This window comes from Pleurodeles waltl, chromosome 1_1, assembly GCF_031143425.1.
Source record: "Pleurodeles waltl isolate 20211129_DDA chromosome 1_1, aPleWal1.hap1.20221129, whole genome shotgun sequence".
Lineage (NCBI taxonomy): Eukaryota > Metazoa > Chordata > Amphibia > Caudata > Salamandridae > Pleurodeles > Pleurodeles waltl.
Genome location: NC_090436.1, coordinates 607,152,197 through 607,169,920, shown reverse-complemented (window position 1 = coordinate 607,169,920; position 17,724 = coordinate 607,152,197). Strand labels below are relative to the sequence as shown.

Sequence of the window (17,724 nt, the reverse complement as noted above, 5' to 3'; positions counted from 1 at the left end):
TGTTTAGGTCTTGGGGGCAGTAGCCTATGGCTACTGTCCTTGAGGGTGGCTACACACTCTTTGTGCCTCCTCCCTGAGGGGAAGGGGACACATCCCTATTCCAATTGGGGGAATCCTCCAAAACTCAAGATGGAGGATTTCTAAAGGCAGGGGACACCTCAGCTCAGGGTACCTTAGGGGCTGTCCTGACTGGTAGGTGACCCCTCCTTGTTTTCCTCATAATCTCCTCCTGCCTTGCCACCAAAAGTGGGGGCTGTGTCCAGAGGGGCAGGCATCTCCACTAGTTGGAGTGCCCTGGGGCGCTGTAAGATCAGGCTTGAGCCTTTGAGGCTCACCACCAGGTGTTACAGTTCCTGCAGGGGAAGGTGTGAAGTGACAGAGGCCCTCACCCCATGTGGCCAGAAACCTGTCTGGATGTGGCAAGCTGGCAGAAACTGGTCAGGCTAGCATTAGTAGTTGGACTGGTTAACAGAGGGCATCTCTAAGATGCCCTCTGTGTATATTTCTCAATAAATCCCACACTGGCATTAGTGTGGATTTATTGTGCTGAGATGTTTGATACCAAACTTCCTAGTATTTAGTGTAGCCATTATGGAACTGTGGAGTTCGTGTTTGACAAACTCCCAGACCATACACTCTTTATGGCTACCCTGCACTTACAATGTCTAAGAATTGGCTTAGACTCTCTAGGGGCATAGTGCACATGCAGCTATGCCCTCACCTGTGGTATAATGCACCATGCCATAGGGCTGTAAGTCTGATGGTCAGCCAGAGTGGATGGTGTTCATGATTTTGATGGTGTCATCGTCATTGACGTGGATCCAGGCAAGCTGGAAGTTGGTGTGGATGGGGGGCGGTAAGTCTGTGGTGTCTGTGGTTGACAGGGGGTCTGGGTATTTAAGCTGTCACGGATGTCTGCGATCTTGCGGTAGAAGAAGGTGGCTAGGGAGTCGCAGAGATCTTGCGATGTCGGGATGTCGTTAGCTTTGAAACCGGGGTTGGAGAGTTCCTTCACAATGTTGAAGAGCTCCTTATAGCTGTGTGAGTTGTTGTCGATGCGTTCTTTGAAGGCGGTTCTTTTGGCGGTTTGGATGAGTTGGTGGTGTCTGTGGATGGCGTTCTTAAAGGCTGTGTGGTTGTCCAGTGTTTGTTTTTAGCGCCACTTTCTCTCGAGTCTTCGGCAAGTTTGCTTGGATTCTTGGAGGTCGGCGGTGAACCAGAAGGCCTTTCTGTCGGTGCATTTGTTTGAAGGTTTCTTGTTTGGGTGAGCGTGTTGGCAAAGTCGTCGATCCATTGCCTGAGGTTGCGGGCAGCTGTGTCGGTGGTGTCGATTGGTGGGTTCGCGAGTGGGTGGTGATCAGCTGGTCTTCAGTGACCTTGTTCCATCTGAGAGTTGTGGGTTTCTAAAAGGTGAAGTGGATGCAGCGGTGATCAGTACAGTGGAGTTCTGTCGTGTGGCTGAAGGAGATGTGTTTGCTGGCAAACAGACACAATGCGGATCCGTCACCAACATCATGCGTTGACAGTCCTCGGACAGCTTGAAACTGGCCTTCAGTGACATCTAGGCGAACCAAAAACTCACCCAAAAACTGGACAAAGGGGTCGAAATCGGTCAAAAAGAGACCAGGGTAGCTCTCTCCGGATCAGCGCATGGTGCGGAAAGATCATAACTGACGTCACTGTGCTGAGGCGGCCTCTATGTAGTACTTCCGATGTCATCATGGCAACTACAATGCCAACGACGCCCGCTGAGTCGACTGACGTCACCTACTGACGCGCAAGGGTATTGCTCGAAGAAGAAATCTCCCGATCCAGTCTGACGCCTGGGGGAAAATTCAAAGGTAAGGAATCTGCAACAAGAAGTCTCTATCAGATAAGTAAAATATGATCCCTCCAGGTCACAGTTTGGGGTATATTGTGTCAGAGGTGTTAAGCCCAGGTACACAAGTGAGTACCACTTGTAACGGGAGACATGCGGGAACACATAATAGTTTAACAGTTGTTACAGCCGACTGGATTTCTCTGCATTTGTGCCTTCCAAATGTAACCTAGTATATAGGAAAATACATTTTGCTAAATGCCCTCTAAAATTCATGCTAGTAAGGGAAAACACAAATTCAGAGATGTACAAATATTCACAGCTCCTAAACTCACCACAGTACTTTTCTGAAATACATACCCATCTTTCAGTCTTTATATTTTAATAATATGAGTTACTCTACTCTGTACCCAATGAAAAACCATTGTAAGGTACATTTGCTGACTCTGGGTACACTAGGTTGCTGGAGAACCTATTAACCCTATACATTCCCAGAAGGGTCTAGTGAATGTACGCGTGGATTGCTTTTATAAATCGACGACTGTGATTAGAACTTACACAAATGTCTGTTTAATCCCTACTAATTTTCAATTTTCTTTATTTCAACAGTTAGTTTCTTTGGGAAAACATTGAGGGGTTTACACAAATGACTCCTTGCTGAATTTAGAATTTTGTCTACTTTTCAGAAATGTATGGCTTTCCGGATTCACCATAAATGGGAGGTAGGTCGAATGCACAAAAATTAGGAAAAATGAGCTATCACTTAGAAAAATGCCAAAACTGTGGTAACAAAAATGTTTATTTTAATACAGCTCTGCATGTCCCTGAAAGCTGGGAAGATGGTGATTTTAGCACAGCAAACCTTTCCTTGATGTAATTTCTACAAACAAAAGCAGGCACTTTTTTGTAGAGCACTTTTTTGGCCCAATAAAACCCAAAATGCAGGTAGTTATTTTCACGGTCCACAAACACTGGGTACATTTAAAATCCCTATAATGCTTGGGGAAAAAAGGACACAAAGTTGAAAAGGGCAATTTATGTATAAAAAAAAATTACAAAAATTACAGAGGCTTAAGCACAAAATACCCCACGTTGCCAAAAAAGGGCTCAGCATTCGGCTGATAAGCCTTATCAGTTAAGGGCTTAGCTGCTGTTTGAAAAAAACCCAGCTTTTTCGTAATAACTATCCAAAACTAAACATTTAGTGTACAAAATATATAACTGGTAACATCAGTAAGGTGGTCCTACATTGTCATCTCAGCTTCTGGTGACAGTTACAAACCACTTGACCTTTATCAAGCTTTTATGATGCCACCAGAAACTCAATGATAACACTAGTTTTTATGCGCCGTTGGAAATATATCATATGGAAAATCAGACTTTGAAAGCAGTTTGATTTGACAATGGCACTTGTCTAGCCACATAAACGATTAGTTTCTCAGCAGAACTTTGTAGAAAATTACACTGACATAGGGCCAATAAACTATTTCAAATGCCAGCATTACTATAATTACACATTTATTTTGTGCCTTTTATAATGCTCTCCATGAAATTGCACACAGAGTAGTATAAAGTAATACAGCAAAACAGGTATTCCTGAACTTACCTTTGCTTGTAAAGTTCTCAAATTAAGCAAGTGCACATCACAAGGCAATGGTGAAATTAAAGGAGAAAAATCTCTTATCAATTCAGAGATATCCATATCTGAAGACGTTGCCATCGGGATGACTGGATGATTTAAGAAAGATGATGTCATGTGACTGAGGAGTGAGGGAAAACTCACTGATTTCTTGTCTTCTTTCTGTCAAAATAAACAATTAATGCATATATTTTAAAACTGGGGTTCCCACACCAATAACGATCACTACGACCATAACCATCAATGCAGCACACCATAATGATAAAGAACAAGTTACTTACTTTCAGTAACAAATTATCTGATAGAGACAATATCTAGCTGCAGATTCCTTATCTTTCAATTTCTCAGGCATCAGACTGGATCTGGAAGATTTTTGCGTGAGCAGTAGCCTTGTGCATCGTCAAGTGGCCTTGTTCAGTTTTGTGCATCGTTGGTGTCACTGGCACCAAAAGTGACATCACAGTCACCAATATATACACCACCTCAGCGTGCGAACATCAGCTACTTTTCATGTCTTTCCACACCAGGAGCACAGTCATGAAGAACACTAACATTTGTGTGTCCAAACTAGGGCCCTGAAAGGAATCCTCCCTCACCCTAGAAATTTGTTCACAGAGCTGGGAGGAATGGATGGGTCTGTAAGGAACCGGCAGCTAGATATTGTTTCTACCACGTAGTTTGTTACCAAAACTAAGTACCTTGTTCATCTGATAGAAACTTCAGGATGCAGATTCCTTACCTTCGAATATATACCCAAGCAATACCAACTCTAGTGGTGGGCTGCGGACAAATTTACTAAACTAGAAAGCCCTGTAGGACCGAATGGGTGAAATGGCCATCCCTGCGGACCTCACTATCCAGGCAATAGTGTTTGGCAAGAGTGTGCAGGGATGCACATGTCGCGGCCTGGCAGAAATCCAGGACTGGGACTCCAGGTAACAATGTTGTGGTTGCAGCCTTTCCCCTAGTGGAATGGGCCCTTAAGTCCTCAGGAAGTTGTTTCTTGGCCAGAGCGTGGCATATTTTAATATAGAGAAAGTCCAGCGTGAAATGGTGAGTTTTAGTACTACCTGAGCTTTTGTTGCTCCAAAATAGCTCCCCCCCGAAGAGTTGGTCATCCACCTTTTATGTGGTCAAGGTAGAACAACACCACTCTTTTTGGGTCCAGACAGTGCAGTAGCTCCTCTTTTTTAAAGGGATGGGGAGGAGCATAAAAAGTAGGCAAGATGAGTGACTGCCCCAAATGAAATAGGATCACATGCCCAAAAGGACTACACCTCTCAGGCATACTGGTGGGAGGAGGCTGACAATGCTGTTCTGCCGTGCCCAGAGGCACATAAATCAGCACTCGCGCTTTCGCTTGTGGAATACTCTGCAGTTGACACGAGGGTCACGGGCCCAGAAGGACTACACCTCCCTGTATCTTGCCAGTATCCCAGACCTGTGGGTTCAATAGCCAAGAGGGGGTAGGCCATGACCATTTTCGCCACAATGATTATGGTGAGGTTCTTAATTCAATCCTATCCAAATATGATCTGATGCTATTGAGATGTAAACAGGGAGATAATGGGGAGGAGATTCTATCCTTCAGCAGTATTAACTCCTCATCTGTTATCAATCATATTGTAGTGTCCTTATTCACCAATAATGCATGTGACACTCCCTATATTGCCCAATCATCACTGACAGAACATAACCGATTATCCTTCCAACTTTATTCTGGGGCTCAAAGTGCACATCACATACCATTATGAATCAGGTCAAAGCATATAGGATTAATGGGGGGAGACTGAAAGATATTGACCCAGATGGTTTACTGCAGAATATTGGGTGGGGGGAGGGGAGGTGAGGGGAAATGGGGGTTTGTATGAGTTAAACTATTGTTTGCAAATGAAATTGACACTGTATGGTTGCTTAGCTATTTTAATCATGGTATTTATTATATTAAAGCTCTTCAGATATGCAAACCAAAAGCCACGCAGACTGAGAGGAAAAGAGGGGGGTTTGAACATGCATGTACTAAACCCCAGGGGGATGTTAAGTCAGCCCTCCACATCCCCCCTAGAGGCCCTGTGACAATTAGGTCATTATGTGGCAAATATAGAGAAGCCTTGGAGCAAAGGATCAAACTGCTGAGGGAAGAGGCCTGGTCAAAATTAGTCATGGCTATGGAAACAAACAATAACAAGCTGTTCTGGGAAACAGTAAATGAGCCTTTTTTGTCCAATGGGGCATCTCCCGAATTAGGCTCCAGTGTGTTCTGGGTAGCTTGGGTGGACCACTTCTCTGAGATTTTTAAGCAAAAGAGAGGGGTGGTAGATATAGTCGGACAACAGGAGCAGGGGTGGGTATCTCACCCATTCAAATATTACTATGGAGAAGGTCCTCTTCGTGATTTCAGCTAGTGCTGGGAGAAGGGCCCCAGGCCCTGATGGGTTACCAGTGGATATTTTTAAATCTAATATTAATCTTTGTGGCCCTATCCTGACTAGAGTGTTCAACACAGTAATAACCAGAGATATCCTTTATCTTAGACTTCTTCCATTACTGTACTCATATATAAAAAAAAAGGAGATAAATCAGATCCCAAACTTTACTGTCCAATATCATTGTTGGACTCATGTACGAAAGTTCTAAGTATGGTTTTACTGGCAAAACTTAATGAATGGGTATTGGACAATAACATTCTTTCCCCTGTTCAGTTTGGTTTTAAAAAAGGTCTAGGTACCAATGAGCAATGTGTTAATCTTGACCGGTTGATAGGGAAATATACGAAGGCTAAATCAAGGTCATTGTATCCCTGTTTCACGGAGCTTAGTAGTGCCTTTGATCTAGTAGAGCATGTCCTTCTGTGGCCTACACTCCTGGAACTGGGTGCTCTGAGGTATATTATTGATTTCCTGGCCCATCTATACAAAAAGTCAGTTTTGGGCCAATAGGAGAATGCACCACCCCTTTCAAGATTGGGAGAGGCATCCGCCAAGGCTGTGTCCTCGCCCGCTACTATTTTCGCTATTTATTAATGGGGTGGATAACTTCCTGCAGGCCATTCAGGTGGACCCACCTCAGGTGGCATGGCATCCTACACCTGTGTTATTAAATGCAGATGATGCAGTTTCTTTAGGACCCCAGTGGGACTCCAGAAATTAATGAATGTCTTTGAGCAATTTATGATATCCAAGGGTATGGTGATAAATAAATCCATAACATTTACTACAGCCTTTGGACAAAAGGCAGACATGTAGGAGCTTTTATATCCAGAACATGCAAATTAGTACTATTAGTTTCGTCAGCTATTTGGGTGTCCTATTTACAAGTAATGGGTCCTGGGAACAGCATATTCACTCGGTAGGGATACATTGCGTAGGAACTCATATGCCATTTTTAGATTTGCCAGCAAAATGGGGAGTTGTCCTGTAACAGCTATGGTGGATATTTGTAAGGCCAGAGTTCCATCTATGGTAGTTTATGGTGCAGGAGTATGGAGTCATGTTAAGTGTACTTCCCTGCAAACAGAGAAAAACAGTTTCCTAAAACGACTGCTATGTCTACCTACCTCAGCATCCTATTGGATTGTACATCAGGAGGTGGGCCTCCAGTATCTGGAAGACGTGTTGCAGTTGAGCCCCTTGCTTATATGGTACAGTATCTGGTCCAAGACTAAACTGTTTTTACCAAACAACTTATCCTAGATTGCTTAAAGCTGAATAATTCCTTAAGTATCCCCTGCCTTGCTTTTATTGATTCTTCTCTTAAAATCGTGTTCAATATAACCATAAATTCAGAACCAGAACGAGTGTTGACACTCTCAAACAATCTCATTAAGGATACGTTCCTGCAATAAAGGGTGGATGGCAGGAAAGCTATTGAAATGACAAAATCTATAGTTGATGTATATACGTCCTTTTCCCTTGAGGTAAGTAGTGAAGGACACTTATCAAGTGTCACTAATTTGCAGCACCAGTTTGTCCTGACAAGATTTAGATTAGGAATGGTGCATCACTTAGTAGCGTTCCCCAGAATGAGGACCTGTCCTAAAAAGTTGTGTTGCCCCTGTGATGGGGTTAGTAAAACTGTGCACTTTATGCTATTTTGTACATTTTATGTACACCTTAGGATTTTTTATCTTAAACCCCTCTTTTGTGACTACAATATAAGATCTCATCTGGTTGCACTGGAATTTTTACTAACCCTAAATTATTCCCATGTGTGTTACAAGGTGACGTTATACATTCTAAATGCCATACATGTAAGAAAAAGCCTCTCTTTTTAGCTTCTGCAATATCTGGATATGAGTAATTGTATGTGCTGTGTTTTGTTTTAACTGTTCTTAACTATTTATGACAATCAATATTATGACTTTGGGATTGAGCACAATGTTTTACTTATTTATCTACTTTTATGGCTATTCTGTATTTGCTGAATAAAGCTTCTTCACTGATTGAATGGGGTCAATACTTTTGGTAAGAAAGAGGCTTACAAGGTAAGTACATTTTATAGAGTTTTACAAATTAAAAGCATTGCTATCCTGAGCTTACATTGCTCGACTACAATAGAATAAAGTAGATTTTTAAGCATAAATACTTTTAAAATACTTTTTAGTTTCAAAAATCGACAGTGCAATTTCAGAGTTCTTCAGTGTTAACCCTATGGAGGAAAACAATGTTAGGCAAACACATGGTTAACAACAATTGATGAGCCAATATCAGAGAGTTAAGGTAAGTACTGGGCACTGATCAGAGCCACACCAGTAAGTCACTCCCGGCAGCACTGGGGTGGCCAGATGCAGGGATACAGCAAGGCATTGGGTGCCCAATGACTTTCCATGGGAATTGGTCCTTGTGAAGACAGGCTGCAGGCTCTGGCTAGGAAGCCAGTCTGGGACACCCAACAGGTAGCTTGTAGACTTGGGGTGCTCATGATGTAGGTGCACCTCTGGTCCTCTTCTCCAGGGCCCAGGGGCAACAGATGCAGGGATGTCCTTAAGCATTGGGTTTCTCCATCCAGGAGCACTCGCGGTCAGTGGATCCTATCTGTTGATGCTGCAAGCAGCATCGGGAAGTCCAGCAGGGGTGAAGCCAGGGTGTACTCAAGCTTAGGGGAGCTGTGTGACATCATTGGCACCAGTGACCCACCTCAGGCTGGGTTGAGGGCAACGGGTGCAGTGGTTGCTGGAAGTGTTGGGTTTTCTCTCACAAGGCCACAGGAGAGGATATCTGTGTGCAGAGGCTGCAGGCAATCTGGAGGAGTCTAACAGGGGTGAAACCTGAGTGGACGGGGTCTTTGGACAGCTCTGGAACCTTGCTGGCACTGCTGGTTGGCTTCACCTCTGGTTGTGGACGTCAGGTGTAGAGGTCACTTTAGGTGTCAGGTTTTTGCTGTTCCAGAGGCTGCAAAGTCCTTTCTTGAGTCTTTGTTGCAGAGCAGATCCACTGCTCACAGGAGTCTGGAGTCTTTATGGGAGGCAGGCAGTCCTCCAGGGTTTCTTGGAGGCTCAGCTGAAGGATGAGTCGTCTTTTTGCATAGAGTCCGTCATGGTCAGCAGGCAGGCCGGTGGGGCTGGAACTAAGTCAGCTGCTGCATCTTTTCCTCTTCTGCAGGTGCAACTCCTCTGTGTCCTTTTCTTATTAGGTTGTCAGGATCTGAATTCTAGGGTTCAGGGGTGCTACCAAAATACCCAATTTAAGGGAGTGCCAATTGGTAGCTAATGGGCTGACCACCTTTAGAGTGACTACACCCTTCTTATGACCACTTCCACTGGAAAGAAGGCATAACCCTAACCCTAGTGGCCTAATTCCTTCCAAACAAGATAGAGGAATTTAAAAGGTGGTGTCCTCTTCAGCCTGTCCACCTAAGGGGTGGAAATGGCATAAAGTGGGCACACTTCCTAATCTGACTAATTTTATGCTGCCAAAAGTGGGGTCAGGAAAGTGTGGGGGGGGTGGAGGGGGTTGTGGGGCAGGGGCTCGGTCTTCTCCGCCATCTGGAGAGGCATTACAGAGGCAGCTAGACCTTTGAAGTTCAGTGCCCTTGAATGTTCATCCTGCCCAGGTGTAGTGATATGTGTGTTTTGACCACTGACTTCATGTTGCACTACTTTGCACCTGGCTTAGCTGTTCACTGTCACATTAGTAGTCATCAGTTACAGACTCCATTTTGTATTCAGCTTAGCTTTAGCTTCACTACCACGTTAGAAGCTGCAAATGAATTGCCATGTTTTACAATGTGCATTCTGTCTTGTTTTCATACTTTTTCCCACAAAGGGTTTTGGTAGATAGGAATGTACTCAGACGTCAGGGAACGGCCTTGTTTTGGGGTGGCACCTTGGGATAGTGGCCACATCCAGACGTGTTATTTTCAAAGCTAGCCGAAAGCAATCAGCATTTTTTGAATAACTAAACTTCTGCAGGGAGAGGGAAGTCTGGAATTTTCCTCCCTTGTTTATTTAAAGTATGAGTCCGAGACCAGATGGACCAGGGACAGAGCAGATCTTAGGCGCATCCAGGACAATGGGGTGTGTCATCCTTCCCGTGAGGATAATTGATCTCTCTCTCCTCGATTGATCCTGGGATTGGGCGATTTGATGCTGATAGGAGAGGGATGAAGGAGTTTGCCCTTGCCTCATGGTGATGCATACTTTTTAATTCATTATTTGCTTTGCATTATAATATAGATACATATATTTGCTGTGTATATTGCAGAGGAGAATCATTTGTGTAAGTTTTCATTTCAGTGCTGTGACCATTTTTAAACGTGTGCTTTCAACATGCTAATCTCCTTTTAAGAACCTTGCATAGTGAAATAATAAATCTATTCTTTGGACTAAGAAGTACAGTCGAGAGATTTTTGTCAGTGCATGAGTCTTTCAGCTCGGTCATTAGTGAAGCAAAACACTGGGTGAGGCGCTAACACCCCCGCCCCGTGCAGGCTTTTGTCTCTGGCCCTCAAATGCACTGGCTCTCACCTTGGGGTGGTGTGGGGGTGGGGCGGGGGGCAGAAACATGTCTAAGGTGGCTAAACTGGTCAGGACCAGTCAGTCAACACACTAGTAGCTGGTAGGTTTTCAGGAGCACCTCTAAGGTACCCTATGGGTATAGTTATTAATAAATCCCTCACTGGCATCAGTGAGGGTTTATTAATATGGGATGTTTGATACCAAACATTCCTATATTCAGAGAAGCCATGATGTAGCTGGGAAACTCGTAGTGACCAGTGTACAGCACATGCATTTAAAATTCTGAGATTTGACAAAGACATAGCAGGGGCATATCGGTTTGTGTAGATATGCCCTCACATGTAATTTAATGCACCCTGCCTTAGGGCTGTAAGGCCCGCTAGAGGGCTGACTTATTTTTATTGCATGCAGTGTTTAGAGGACATGGCACACACACACACACACTGTGTGCCATGTGGTGTTTTCACTTCTGTCTGCACCAAGACATGTAGCATGTAATGGCAGCCTGTCGTGTGCTTGGTGAGGAGTGTCTTAGGGTGGCAAAATTCGTGCTGCAGCCCTCAGTGACCCTCCTTACTACCAAAGGCCCTAGGTATCAGGGATACCATTTACTAGGGACTTACAGTGGGTACTAAAGGTTTTGCCAACTGGGAAAAACAACTGTGCAGTTTTGGGGGAAAGATCTGTTACTCGGGACCTGGTTAGCAGGGACCCAGAGCACTTTCAGTCGAAATGGCACCAGAAACCAGGTAAAAAGTGGGGCGGTGACCATGTCCAACAAGTTACTTACCTTCAGTAACGCATTATATGGTAGAGACTCTATCGAGGTGCAGAGTACATACCTTTGAATTCCGTGGCATCAGCTTCAAATCCAGAATCTTTTTGCTGAGCCGTACCCTGCGTGCGCCGACAGTTGGCGTTGTTTGGCTCAGCGTGTGTCATCCGGCTCCGCGTGGCTTCGTCAGAATCATTGGAGCAATCTATGATGTCACGGTCGTCTATATAGAAGCCACCTCGGCGCACGTACGTCAGTTCTTTGATCCACAAAACTTCCATTTGTGTCTGCAAAACTAGGGCCCTGAGAAAGGGTAAACCCTAACCCTACTAGTCATATCCGCAGAGCGGGGAGGCATGGGTGAGTGTAAGAAGCCTACAGCAAGATAGATTCTCTACCAGATAATGCATTACAGTGACTTCTAGCTGTAGATTCCTTACCTTTGAATAGATACCCAAGCCATAACCTCCTGGCGGTGGGCTGCGGATACCACTCCTTACACTAGAAAGTCCTGCAGGACTGAACGGGCAAAGTATCCATCCCTTCGTATCTGACTGGCCAGGCAGCAATGTTTCGCAAACATGTGCAAGGACGTCCATGTTGCCGCCTGACAAATCTCCAGGACTGGTACACCTCGAGCTAGCGCAGTGGTTGCAGTTTTGCCCCTGATAGAATGAGCAGCGCAATCCCTCAGGAGGCTGCTTCCTGGCCAATGCGTAGAATATCTTAATGCAGAGAACGACTGTAGGAAAATGCCTCTGTTGGCATGGTTACTCCCTAACTTGTTTCCTTTTGTTGATGCTAGTTATGATTGAATGTGTGCTGGGACCCTGCTAACCAGGCCCCAGCACCAGTGTTCTTTCCCTAAACTGTACCTTTGACTCCACAATTGGCACCGCCCTGGCACACAGATAAGTCCCTTGTAAATGGTACCCCTGCTATCAAGGGCCTTGTGGCCAGGAAAGGTCTCTGTAGTCTGTAGGTAGGTGACAGGAGCCTGGGGCGTAGGAGCCTTCAACAGCCAGTCGAAATCCATAACTTGCGCATATGAGGTGCCACCACCGCCATCACTTTGGTGAACAACCGAGGGGCACTGGTGAGACCGAAGGGGAGCACAGTAAACTGAAAGGGTTAGAGGTAGGGAAAGACTGGAAGGGGAGGGAATAGCCCTTCTGTAGGATCTGCAAGACCCATTTGTTCGATGTTATGGATCGGCAGTGAGGGAGAAGAAATTAAATCCTCCCTCCAACTGGTCGGACATGGTCTTGCAGAGCCATACTAGGAGGGCTTGGGCATTGCGGATGAGGGGGGCTGGGTGGTGGCCGACCTCTGGCTAGACCCTCTGGGTCTGAAGGTACCACGACCTTGTCTTTGCACGGGATGCTGTGAAGCTGGAGGACGGTGGCTAACCTATTGTTGGCATGGTAGTGTGCCCCTCCGGATGCCTCGAAAGGGGTGATAGACAGACTGCTGGCGAACAGGCGCTGAGAGACCCAAGATCTGGCCGTAGCTCGAGAATCCTTGAATCTCTCAAGCACAGAGTGTGTCTTTTCACCAAAAAGGCATGTGCCATCAAAAGGCATGTCCATCAAGTTCAACTGGACATCCCCCGAACATCCCATGAACAGATGTACACTGGGTAAGTGACATTTTCCGTTCGATGGCATGTGTTGCTGCAGATACACATGCTGTGCATAGACTACAAAGCAGTAATCCTCCCAAAAGCGGTGGTCAGCCTGTAGGAGTTGAAGTTGTCTGAAATAATGTTCTTAGTACAGCCTGTCCTAATGTGGCTTGTTGTGTTGCTAACACATCTACACAGTAGTGTTTGGTAAACGTATGAGGTGTAGACCAAGTGGCTGCCTTACAAATCTCTGTCATTGGTGTGTTACCTAGAAAGGCCATTGTTGCTCCTTTCTTTCTAGTTGAGTGTGCCTTTGGTGTAATGAGTAACTCTCTTTTAGCTTTGAGGTAACAGGTTTGTATGCATGACTATCCATCTGGCTATGCCCTGTTTGGATATGGGGTTACCAGCATAGGGTTTTTGGAAAGCAACGAACAATTGCTTAGTTCTACGCAATGGCTTTGTTCTGTCTATATAATACATTAGTGCTCTTTTATGTCTAAAGTATGCTGTGCTCTTTCTGCTACTGATTCTGGCTGTGGGAAGAAGACTGGGAGTTCCACAGTTTGGTTTAAATGAAACGGTGAAATGACTTTTGGCAGAACTTTTGGATTAGTGCGAAGAACCACATTATGTTTGTGTACTTGTATAAATGGTTCTTCGATAGTGAACGCCTGTATTTCGCTAACTCTTCGTAGTGAAGTGATGGCTATTAGAAATGCTACCTTCCAGGTTAAGAATTGGATTTGGCAAGAATGCATGGGTTCAAAAGGTGGGCCCATGAGTCGTGTAAGTACAATATTAAGATTCCACGAGGGCACTGGTGGAGTTCTTGGAGGTATGATCCTTTTTAGTCCCTCCATAAAGGCTTTAATAACTGGTATTCTAAAAAGTGACTTTGGGGGTTATTCCAACTTTGGAGGAAGTGGTAATCCGTCCCAAAAGTGACGGTAAAGTGACGGATATACCACCAGCCGTATTACGAGTCCATTACATCCTATGGAACTCGTAATACGGCTGGTGGTAAATCCGTCACATTTGGGACGGATTACCACCTCCTCCAAAGTTGGAATAACCCCCTTTGTATGTTTAATCTGCAGGTAAGCAGAGATTGCAGTGAGATGAATTTTGATGGAAGAAAAAGCTAGATTTGCTTTTTGTAGGTGTAGTAAATACCTCACAATGTTTTGTATGGAGGCATCTAACAGTGTGCTTTGGTTTGCTTGGCAGTAGAAAACAAACCTTTTCCATTTATTAGCATAACAATGCCTTGTTGTCGGTTTCCTTGCCTGTTTAATGACTTCCATACACTCATTTGAAAGGTTTAGATAGCCAAATTCTAAGACTTCAGGAGCCAGATTGCTAGGTTGAGCGATGCTGGATTGGGGTGTCTGATCTGTTGTTTGTGTTGTGTTAACAGATTTGGTCTGTTTGGGAGTTTGATGTGAGGTACTACTGAGAGGTCCAACAGTGTGGTGTACCACGGTTGGCGAACCCACGTTGGTGCTATGAGTATTAGTTAGAGTTTGTTTTGACTCAGTTTGTTGACAACGAAAGGAAGGAGAGGGGGAAAAGCATAAGCAAATATCCCTGACCAATTGATCCATAGAGCATTGCCCTTGGACTGAGGGTGTGGGTACCTGGATGCGAAGTTTTGGCATTTTGCGTTTTGTTTAGTTGCGAACAGATCTATGTTTGGTGTTCCCCAGTGGTAAAAGTATTGTTGTAGAATCTGGGGATGTATCTCCCACTCATGAGTTTGCTGGGGATCTCGACTGAGATTGTCGGCTAACTGATTGTGAATGCCTGGTATATATTGCGCTATGAGGCGAATGTTGTTGTGAATTGCCCAATGCCAATTTTTTTGAGCTAGGAGGCATAGTTGTGATGAGTGTTCCCCCCCCGTTTGTTTAGGTAGTACATTGTTGTCATATTGTCTGTCTTTAAAAGAATGTGTTTGTGAACTAGAAGGGGTTGAAAGGCTTTTAGTGCTAGGAAGACCGCTAGCAGCTCTAAGTAATTTATGTGTAGTTGTCTTTGTTGATTGTCCCATTGTCCTTGTATATTGTGATTGTTGAGGTGTGCTCCCCACCCAATCATCGAAACATCTGCTGTGAGAATGGCGTGAGGCACAGGGTCTTGAAATGGCCAGCCTTTGTTTAAATTTACAGGGTTCCATCATTGAAGCGAATAGTGTGTTTGGCGGTCTATCAACACTAGATCCTGAAGTTGAACCTGTGCCTGCGTCCATTGTTTTGCTAGGCACTGCTGTAAGGGCCGCATGTGTAGTTGCGTGTTTGGGACAACAGCGATGCATGATACCATCATGCCTAGGAGTTTCATGACAAATCTGGTTGTGTACTGTTGATTTGGTTGTATGTTTGACGCCATAGTTTGAAATTAATGAACTCTGTGCGGGCTTGGAGTGGCAATTGCTCTTTGTGTGTTGAGTGTTTCTCCCAAGTATTGTTGTAGTTGGGATGGTTACTAATGAGATTTCTGGTAATTTATAGAGAAGCCTAGTCTGTGTAGGGTATCTATTACATACTGCGTGTGATTTTGACACCGGTGTTGAGTGTTGGCTTTTATTAGCCAATTGTCGAGATATGGGAATACGTGCATGTGATGTCTCCTTATATGAGCTGCTACTACAGCGAGGCATTTTGTAAATGCTCTGGGTGCTGTTATCCCGAAGGGCAGTACCCTGTATTGGTAATGTTTGCCCTTTATGACAAATCTGAGGTATTTTCTGTGAGATGGATGGATGGCTATATGGAAATATGCATCTTTTAGATCCAGTGTTGCCATGTATTCTCCATGTTTTAGTAAGGGGACTACATCTTGTAGTGTGACCATGTGGAAATGTTCTGATTTGATGAAGAGGTTTAATGTCCTGAGATCTAAAATTGGTCTTAGTGTTTTGTCTTTTTTGGGAAAAAGGAAATATAGGGAATAAACCCCTGTTCCTTTTTGGTGGTGAGGTACTAGTTCTATGGCTTGTTTTGTTAATAGTGCTTGTACCTCTATTTGTAACAGGTCTAGATGTTGGGCCGACAGTTTGTGCGCTCTTGGGGGGAACATCTGGAGGGAAATGTGTGAACTCTATGCAGTAACCATGTTGGATAATTGATAGAACCCATGTGTCCGTGGTTATGTCTGACCAATGTTTGTGGTAAAGTGTTAGTCTTCCCCCTACTGGTGATGTGTGTTAGGGAAGTGTGACAGTGAAGTCACTGTTTGTTGTTGGGGGCCTGCTTGGTGGGCTGAAACTTTCCCCTTGATCTTGGGAATTGTCCCCTGAAGGATCCGTGGAACCCCCCTCTCTGATATTAGGACTGGTAGGTGAGCTTTGCTTGAGCGGTGGATGCCTCTGAAGTTTGCTGTCTGAAACCTCTCCAAAATTGCGGTTTCCTAAATGTCCCTCTATATTGGGACGAGTAGAGCGCGCCCATGGCTGTGGCCGTGTCAGTGTCTTTCTTCATCTTTTTGATGGCTGTGTCCACTTCTGGCCCAAACAGTTGTTGCTGGTTAAATGGCATTTTTAATACTGCCTGTTGTATCTCATGTTTGAATCCTGAGGATCGTAACCAAGCATGTCTCCTAATTGTGACTGCTGTGTTCACAGTTCTTGCGACAGTGTCAGCGGAATCCAGTGCCGAACGAATTTGATTGTTTGAGATCGTTTGCCCTTCCTCTACCACTTCTTGAGCCCGTTTTTGATACTCTTTAGGTAGATGCTGGATGATGTCACTCATTTCATCCGAGTGAGCTTGGTCGTAACAGGCAAGGAGGGCCTGTGAATTTGCGATACGCCATTGGTTGGCAGCTTGGGACGCCACTCTCTCTTTCCTGCTGCATCAAATTTGCGACTCTCTTTATCCGGAGGTGGTGTATCTCCCGATGATTGTGAGTTTGCTTGTTTCCTTGTGGCACCAACCACTACAGAGTCCGGTGGGAGCTGCTGCGTAATGAACACTGGGTCCGACGGGGTGGTTTGTACTTTTTTCCACCCGCGGTGTGATGGCTCTTCCCTTTACCAGCTCTTGAAACACTTGCTGTGCATGCTTAAGCATGCCTGGTAGCATCGGCAGGCTCTGGTATGACGCATGCGTGGCAGCAAGGGTATTGAAAAGGAAGTATTCCTCCAATGGTTCAGAATGCATACTGACATTATGGAATGCAGCAGCCCTGGCTAAGACTTGGGTGTACGAGGTGCTATCCTCTGGTGGAGATGGTTTGAGGGGTAGCACTCAGGGCTATTGTCCGAGACAGGGGGATCGTAGAGGTCCCAGGGGTCTCCATCATTCTGAGTTTGCACAGTATGTGTGGGTGACTGTGCAGTGGGTGTGCCAATTGGTGACCATGTCCTTTGTGGCGAATGTGGTGGAGAAATTTCCGGCGAAAAGTGGCAAGTTGGTGATTTCTCTCTAGCCACATTAGCTCTTGGCTGATCAGTCTCAGTCTCTGTTTGTGGTTGAAAAGCCAGCTTTCTCTTAAATTTGAGAGGAGGAGCAGTTTGGATCTTTCCACTATCCTTATGGATCTGTATCCGTGCCTGCGTTTGGTCAAACTCTTCAATGTCCAGCTCCTCTTCAAATCTGGCGCCCATGTTCCTTTGTGTAAGAGATCTTTTTCGGATCCGGAGCCGGTTTTCTCTGCACCGAAATGCCCATGGTGATGGTTGGCCTTGGCTCCGAAAGGCTCTTCCGAGCCTTAGTGGCTTCGACAAGGCGGTGTCGATTTTTTTCGACGCCGGGTTCTTGGCTCGAGTCGGAAGACTTCGGCACGATTTTGGCCTTTTTTGGTGCCGAAGGTGTTGCTATGTCACCGTTTTTTTAATAGGTCGAGCCATGGCCTTCAGGCAGTGGCGTCCCGAGGCCTTTTGTTTTTTTGGCTGACTTTGGGGTTGGGT

The 17,724-nt window shown here is 45.1% G+C and overlaps 1 protein-coding gene across 1 annotated transcript in view; it reads right to left on the bottom strand.

Moving 5' to 3' along the window:
• Window positions 1-17,724, bottom strand: part of MAN2A1 (mannosidase alpha class 2A member 1) — a 652,784-nt gene that overhangs the window by 102,671 nt on the left and 532,389 nt on the right. The window contains exon 20 of the mRNA XM_069226405.1: window positions 3,426-3,620. Coding sequence (XP_069082506.1) covers window positions 3,426-3,620 — 195 coding nt within the window. The remainder of the gene's footprint in view (window positions 1-3,425; window positions 3,621-17,724) is intronic.